Source organism: Labeo rohita, chromosome 23, assembly GCF_022985175.1.
Source record: "Labeo rohita strain BAU-BD-2019 chromosome 23, IGBB_LRoh.1.0, whole genome shotgun sequence".
Classification (NCBI taxonomy): Eukaryota; Metazoa; Chordata; class Actinopteri; order Cypriniformes; family Cyprinidae; genus Labeo; species Labeo rohita.
Genome location: NC_066891.1, coordinates 7,670,064 through 7,678,326, shown reverse-complemented (window position 1 = coordinate 7,678,326; position 8,263 = coordinate 7,670,064). Strand labels below are relative to the sequence as shown.

Below are 8,263 nucleotides of genomic sequence, written 5' to 3'. Positions count from 1 at the left end.
TATAATAATTCTTTATGGTTTTGCATAGGAAAAATGGTGGTATTGTAATATAGAAATCTGTTACGAAAATTGTGCTAATTTTTGTCGTGTAACTATTATTACTGCTTATCACCAATGCATTGGTTTATTAATTGCAATCTCAACAACAAACGATGGTGCACTAATAAGCCCCTGAAACAGATTATTAAGTTATTGTCCAAACTAATTTAAGCACATACGTATACACTTAAATATATATATATATATATATATATATATATATATATATATATATGCCTATATAAAAATGCATATGCATTTTTAAAGCAGGCACTTTTCTGGTGGCGCATTTCTCTAAACTATTAATGCTGGAATATGAGAACAATAAATACAGGGGAAAAACGTTTTTAGAACTATTTTGTTTCGATCAATGTGCTGTTCAAATAATAGATGGTTAATGTGAAAGGCCTGTTCAGCCAAACACGCGGGCTCACGTTAGCTTTTATTTTATTCGCCGGTTCTAAACAGACCAGCTGCAATGCAAGGAGAGAGATCAGTGAGTTGAGGAGAAAGGGGGCTGATAACCTCTGGTGGCGTATGTTGGAAATATCAGGAAGTGAGCAGTGTAGATTCAGCACGAAGACATATGCTTTGCACCGGTCTTTATGTAGACAATTTGTGTCTGGCGCACGTCCTCTTGCAGGATATGTGTTTAATTTAAGATGAAGGTAACTAATAAACTACTAATATGTAGCGTAAAGTATTTGAAAAATTTTCTAGTGTTCTTTGACATGGTAGACATGGTAAGAATACCGGACACACTTTGAATTAAGTGGTTAGGATGAGTTGTTCATTGAAATATAGTGCGGCTGATTGAATTCTCAACCGTATATAATATGTATTTTTTTATTACTTTATATATGCTGTATATTAAATGATATATAGATATATTTTGTAAATGCTTTTTTAAAAACTTTTTTTTTTTGTCTTTGTATTTTGTAAACTTCTAATATTCCCAGCTCTAAGTATATAATTGCATTGTCCCTGAAAATAAATAAATAAATATATAAAGAAGCAAACTAATAAATATAGAGGGGAAAAAATAAGGCAAAAACTGAGTTCAGGTTTGCAATTTCCAAACGCCGTATGCTAAAGTGTTTCACAAACATCCTATTAATCTGTTTACCATTGTCTCTTTCTTTACACTCAATTTATATCGACTTAATTTAAGCAAACACAATTGTACTAACATTTTAAGTAAACGTAATTGTAGTAAAGCCGAGAAATATGCATCGCAAACACAAGCACTTACATCTGTATATTCATACTTTTTTTTTCCTCAAAGCTGCGTAGCAGTCGCGTCTTTATTTCTCTGTCTTTTATTTTTTCTTCATTTCTCTAAGTTGCGATTGAGTTTAATTGTCATTATTTTAATTAACTATTTTTGTAGGTAGAATTGCTACTATTGTTTTTTTGTTATCTTTTTTAATCTGTTGGGATATCCAACTATTATCAAACTTTACTCTTCTTTAAACTGAGTTCAACTATTCGAGAACTGGAATTTTGCATTTAATTCACATTTAATGCACGTTTTTTTCCCTTTAAGAAATTGGCCTTGGAGGACATTCACAGCAAGGCTTTCAGTGAGCCAACCTGTCTTCCAAAATCAAAGACAATAAAAAGGCCTTTGTTTACGCTATGGCCCTGTCTGGACGGAAAAGAGATTCCAAGACAGCAATCTCAGAGCGGCGCAGACAGTGCACTAGACACTGACCTTGAACTAACAACTATTTTAGCCATTTTCCAGAGATTTTGGAGATTTCAGATTTGGCCATCCTCGCGGTAAGATAATATAATCTTTCTACTGTGACTTTTAAGCGATATTATTTGAGACAGGTTGTTTGAGGCGAATATTTATTTTGTGTGTGTGTGTGTGTGACTGAATTAAGTTGTTGAAATGTCATTCATTCCCAGGGAGAACCAGTAACTCACTCAACAACTTGTTTTACTCTCTGTTGTGCTCTTGGGAGAAATAATAAAATATTCTCACTACAACTAATCAGAAATAATTAGCAAAATGGCACAACTGACTAGTATATTAATTACCATGAGTGTTTTCTCAAAGTAGTAACTAAATTTCAGATCTCTATAGCTTCATATTTGGTGATTACATTTATATTTAACACACAGATGTCCTGATAATTCAGTAAAATATCTGATAGCATTTAAAATTTATATGCAGGGAGTGCTGCATAGCATGTTAATTGGTTACATGAATCTGGTATGGAGTACTCTAACCGTAAAACCAGCACATGTGTGCCTAAAATTTGGATGTAATAATTCGTGGGCAATTTAGAGGACAACATTTGTAGACTTTTAGTTGTTTTGAGTCTGTGTTATAGGTGTTACGTCAGTATTTGTAATGCGTTGAATACCGGATTTCCTTAGGCAGTATCTTTGCATTTATAGCCCAGATACCCATCGCTATTAATGAAGCTGTTCGTGGTTATTTTTGCTTTTGTCGGTTTATTTGAAAGTAGATGAAACAAAAATAAATAATTAAGTTGGCTACGAGCTTAATTACAATCACGCCCCCACACAGATACACTGACACAAGCTTTAGATTGGCAGCAAACGCAAAGGTACTGTGCTAGTCAAAGACTCTTGTTATAAATAAGGGAAATATAAATTATTAAAATGAACGAAGAATGCAAATATAATTTGCTCAGTATATGTATATAAATATATGTCAGCATGAGCATGTGCGCAAGAGGCTACGCAAACGCCTAAACAAAGCAGTTGTTAAAATAAAGTTATGAAGGTATAGAGTTCAGTCCCCCCCACTTTTTTAATTTATTTATTTTTTTTAAATATGATAGCTGTATTCATATCTGAAAACCTTTAACTTTTTATTTGTATTTCAAAAGATAAAAGAGATAAAGAGATAAAAGGATGTAATTCAAAATCTTTTGTGACACTAAATGGACTATTCAGAAGTAACATTAAAATGATTTATTTTATAACATTTATTTATAATTAATACACTAGGGAGGGGGGAAAATTTAAAAACTTAAGGCCTAAAAGCTTAGCCTGAGACTGAATAGGCATAATATCAACTGTGCGTTACGTACACACTCCAGTGTGAGACAGAGAGTTTAATGCGTCCTGTTATTATTGTCCTTTTGTCATAATAATCTTTATTTCATCGCTTCATTATGTTCTTAATACACACGTGACAATGGCACTGCGTTGCAGTTGATAAGAGGAAAAATTGCGTGTACTTTATATATTTACAATCAAAAATCAATTAATGTGATCTAGTGTGGTGTATTTGGAGCGGCAGAATCATTTTAATGCCCTCAGCCAGCTTGTAAAATTCAAATAAAAGAATTGCGAGATGTGTAACAATCCTCCATGAGTTTGACTGCGAGTATTTATAGGATGTATCTGTTAAAGTTGTTCATGTGAGGTGTACTAGAGCATATTATCTAAAATATAGGCTACGGTCTTAAAAAATTCTTATAGAATATCATCTTCTTTTACGGAGCCAATGGTTTCAACCTGCTGACCCCACTACAGTAAATATGAGTGGAGTTCAGCACTGAGCATCAGTATTTCTTTAAAACAAGCCTGTAAAAGATGAACATCACATCTTTATATGACACTGAATTCAACCGTAATTTGTTTGAAAACAATGTCGAAAGAACCCTCACCATCGGTAAAAAAAAAAAGTGCCCCTTTTTTGGGGGGGAAAAGTATTTTTTATTTTATTTATTTATTTATTTTTTAGCCAGGTAATAAAGATTAAACGAGGCTAGGGACACTTCTCTATATTTCTAAACAGGAAAGTGAAAGACGATCAGTTTAGAACCTTTGAGCTAGGGGAAAAGAAAAACAAGATTTTACATTTTTAATAAGATATTTTATAGTATTTTTAAAAAGCATATAAAACCAGTAATACAGAAGTTAATGTTTTGTTTTGTCTGAAATGGACCAAGTGGGTGGTACCTTCTAGTGTTCGAGTAAGCTCCGGCACGTGACGTGGAGATGACCAATCAGGTGCACCTCCAGGTTTAACTACGTTAAATGTCAGATTGCAATAAACTAGAAGCTGTTGGTCTGGCCCGCGGAAATGGGCGAGCATAATCTTCTTAATCCTGGGTTTGTGGGACCTTTGGTAAACATCCACACTGGAGACAGGTTTTACTTCCCGAATTTTAGAGCCTCAGGGGGACAGCTGGCGGGGCTACCGTCTCTCTCGTACCCTAGAAGGGACAATGTTTGCTCTCTCCCGTGGAATCCATCGGAGTCGTGCAATGGATATCCTCAGTCTTACTTTAGCAGTCCCGTATCCATTAACCCCTCTTTTAATCGATCTTGCGAAATAACCCGACTGGAGGAAAGCAAATGTTATTATGGCAATTCCAGCAGCACCAGAGAGCCGTGTTCAGACAGCAACAATCTCAAACGAGAGGAGCGAGCAAGAGATACATCAGTATCGTCTGATCACGGGATGCACAATGGGATGGGCAACAGTGGCACCTTCTCAAAGTATGATTATGGCACCGAGCATCTGACCCAAGACCCGCCATCCTGTCAGTCGTTGGAGTCCGACTCCAGTTCTTCAGTGCTAAACGAAGGAGGGAAGACTTCAGCAGGCGACCCACAAACCCTGGTATCGCAAGGAAACCACGCAAGCAATATCGCCAGTGGAGGAGGTTTGTCCCTCGCATTTAATCACAGCTGAAAGACAACAGAAGCACACAGTAGTGTTACTCATATCTTGCTCCAGCAAATTCTTTTTGCATGACAATTTATTTAGGCATTCACTGGCGACTGTTATGATTTTCCTGCATGGATCTTGCGTGGTTGTTCAAGGCCACTAGGGGTTGCCCTAAAATGCTCCACGTTCACCAGTTTAAGCGCTCAGTCATTTATACAACCAGTAAACACAACATCATAAAATTCAACAATCCCGTTGCCAATGTTTAAAGCCGTTTGCATAAAAAGCATGGTTATTGTTGTTAAAAGTACGTTTTGCCAAAGCTTTCGCGCTATTTTAGCAAGCAGAACAGAGCTGCAAAATGGCAGTTGCTCTGACAGAAAAAGAGGACGTTTTTTAATGACTCGTAAACTAAATTAATATCGTTGTCGTGCAGCAAGAAGTCATTTAATATGCCTTGAAACCGCTAAATAGGTAGGCTTCTTGCAAACACGACAATTATCGCGTTAATGTACGTTTAACTAGAACAGTAAAACGTTCAGAGGCATTCTTTCTATGCAAACAGATAAATTCATCATATCGACAGCTTGCATTACACTTCAGCTTGTCACTGATCTCGTCTAATTGTCATGTTAACAGCCTCACAAAATGCACTAGAATTTTGTATTTTACGTGGCATCGAGATGTGGAGAGATTTTGATGTGCTGGCCTATAGGAGATGTTTTGAAGCTCTCTCATGAACCCGTGCTTTGCCCCCTCTAGGTGCCCCGTGGTACCCGATGCACACCCGGACCCGCAAGAAGCGAAAGCCCTATTCCAAACTGCAGTTGGCCGAGCTTGAGGGAGAGTTCATGCTGAACGAGTTCATCACCCGGCAGCGACGTAGGGAGCTGTCTGACAGGCTCAATCTCAGCGACCAACAGGTTAAAATTTGGTTCCAAAATCGGCGGATGAAGAAAAAGAGACTGTTGCTGAGGGAGCAGGCTTTGTCCTTCTTTTAAGGAGGCACAAAATACACATTGCTTAATGGTAGTCCAACAACAGTATTTAGTTAATGGTAATCTGCCATTGGCCCATTTTACTCTGAAAGTCTTGCCCCACGACGCATTCAGAAAACGCGAATAAGAATTCAGACATAATAGGGGTACGCGACCAAATGATGGCTCCAGAAGTCTGCTTATACTATGTGGTCTGGTGTTTATTTAAGAGGGTTCGTGTCCAGCAGTTTTGGGCATGTATACGGTGGGAATGTTTTAGTGTAAGTTTTGAAAGTAACAAGGTGTCTAAGCCATCACTCACTTTATTAAGTAATGAACTGCTAGTTAAAAAACTCAGACAAATCTAAGCTGTGAGATAGCATTTCGGACAAGTAAAATGTTTTCTTATCAGTCTGAAATGATCGCTAAATATTTATTGTCGGAGTGTTAAAACAATTTTTGAAAGTCTAACATAACACTCGTGCCATGATCAGTGTTCTAAGCTAGAGAAAATAAAATAAAACAGACTGAAACGCCATACTTGGTCATAATGAGAATCCTTAACTGTTCGTAATCTCCCGTCTATGTTTTTATTTTGCCGGTTATCGCTAAGAAAGGGCCTTTCAAACTCAATACTCGGCAATAAGAAGCGTGGGCAGCGTTAAGCCATCAACGTCTTATCTCCGTTCCGCAGTCATCGCCACGTGTTCTATGGCACGTTCACGGTCACGGGCACAAAGTTAGTGACCCAACTCATATCTTGGGCCCTTGAGAACCAAACTGCAATTACAGAACAGCTTTTTTATGAATAGACTTTGATCTAGCCTGTGAAATGTCTTTCTGACAAATGCTAGGAAATTACTTCTACAACTAGATATTGTCCAAAGTGTAAATTGGTAGGCCTGCAGCTAAGCCGCACAAACTGCTAATAAAATATTTATTCATGATATGGTGAAAAACTTTATAAGTGTCTCTATCATATTTGCATTTTTAACAGCATAAATTTCCCATTAACGATCGCTTGTCCCTCGATCTGCCTTATTTGGACATATTCGCTTAGCTGTACTTAATTAATTCACAACAATGCTTTTGGGAGAGAAATGCATGGTCAAGTAATATTACGGAGACGCGCAATTATAAATTAAAATAAGGATTAAGTCATTTATAAATGTAATGGAATTAGCAATCATACTGAAGAGACCAGATTTAAATCCCAAAATTCACGAGCCTGTTTTGCTAATTAACGGGACCCATTGTGTTATTTGAAACATTATTTACTCAGATCATGAATTATATGCCAGTGAAATAGTTCATATTTGCTGCATGATTATAATGACTGTAGTTAGAAGGTAAAGAGCAAATGTTTTTCCGACTATTTTTTGTCAACAAGGCGCATGTTTTATTTTAAAACCCCCAATCAAAAAACTGAAAAGAACATCACAAATATACGGACAAGAAAGTTGGTTTCATATAAAATATAGTTTATTCGTTTGAACCTATTATTATTATTATTATTATTATTATTATAAAACGAATTTGCATAAGGCGGTGCTACATTATTTTCTTGTTAATGGTTATAGTTCGCCGATTGACATTTTCTTTAAATCCTATTTTTGTGACTATATAGAAAATACAAAAACAGTTATATGAATGACATCATCAGCAACTATATAACAATGTTCGTCATGTTTCCCCCCTTTGGATTGTTTTGTGAAATAGTCTCTGATGTATAATTTTTCTGTGTTGTTCTGTGGAATTTTGTGAATGCACCAGTGTCGCATTCCTTTGTACCTTGCGATTAAAAATGTCTTGTAAATAATGTTGCGAGTTCATGAATGTATCCATATATGTGTAACCTACAGTTTCTGATTAATAAAGTCTTTAAACTTACTTTTTATTTACGTTTTCTTCCTGATGTTGCGAAAGCCATATGAGTGTTAGTATTTGAATCTGTTACATTTATTACCTAAACATATTTATGCATTCAATAGAAGAAAAACCGACTCAGGCGCTCAAACTACCGTTTTCAGAAACATTAGATGTACGTTATTGCGATGAATTAGATGTGCGTTATTGCGCTTGGTGTCCTGGTTTTGACCATGTTGGCTCTTAATTATTTCAGTATAAGGTCACTACATAAAACATTTTGTTGGAACACTCGAAAGAAAACTCTAAAAATGCTACCTGAATGTTTGCCATCATGGCCACATGCAATGCAACAATATTGATATGCTTTATCCAGTGGTTGAAAATGGTAAAGACATCCACCTAGTGGATAAATGGAACAGACGCCGGAACAGGACCCCGTGAGGACTAACTGCAAGGGCATGCAATACTTTGCTTTGCTGTTTTGCTAAAAATATCTAGTGTGCGTAGATTTCCTTTTTTTTTTTTGGCTAGGCGATGACTTTTAATTGCTCATAAAAATGCATTAAAACTTCTTGTATTGAATTTTAGGACCAACTTGTAATCTAATGTTGATCATAAGTTAAACATTGTTAAACCAAACTTAATATTATATATATTTAATATTAATATTATATATATATATTTATATATATATATATATATATATATATATATA

General features: G+C 35.9%; 1 protein-coding gene across 1 annotated transcript in view; it reads left to right on the top strand.

Moving 5' to 3' along the window:
* hoxc12a (homeobox C12a) overlaps positions 1-7,529 on the top strand; it is an 83,801-nt gene extending 76,272 nt beyond the window's left edge. The window contains exons 4-5 of the mRNA XM_051096129.1: positions 1,586-4,697; positions 5,465-7,529. Of these exons, the coding sequence (XP_050952086.1) occupies positions 4,112-4,697; positions 5,465-5,703 (825 nt within the window). The 5' untranslated portion in view covers positions 1,586-4,111 and the 3' untranslated portion in view covers positions 5,704-7,529. The remainder of the gene's footprint in view (positions 1-1,585; positions 4,698-5,464) is intronic.
* The last annotated feature ends 734 nt before the right edge of the window (positions 7,530-8,263 follow it).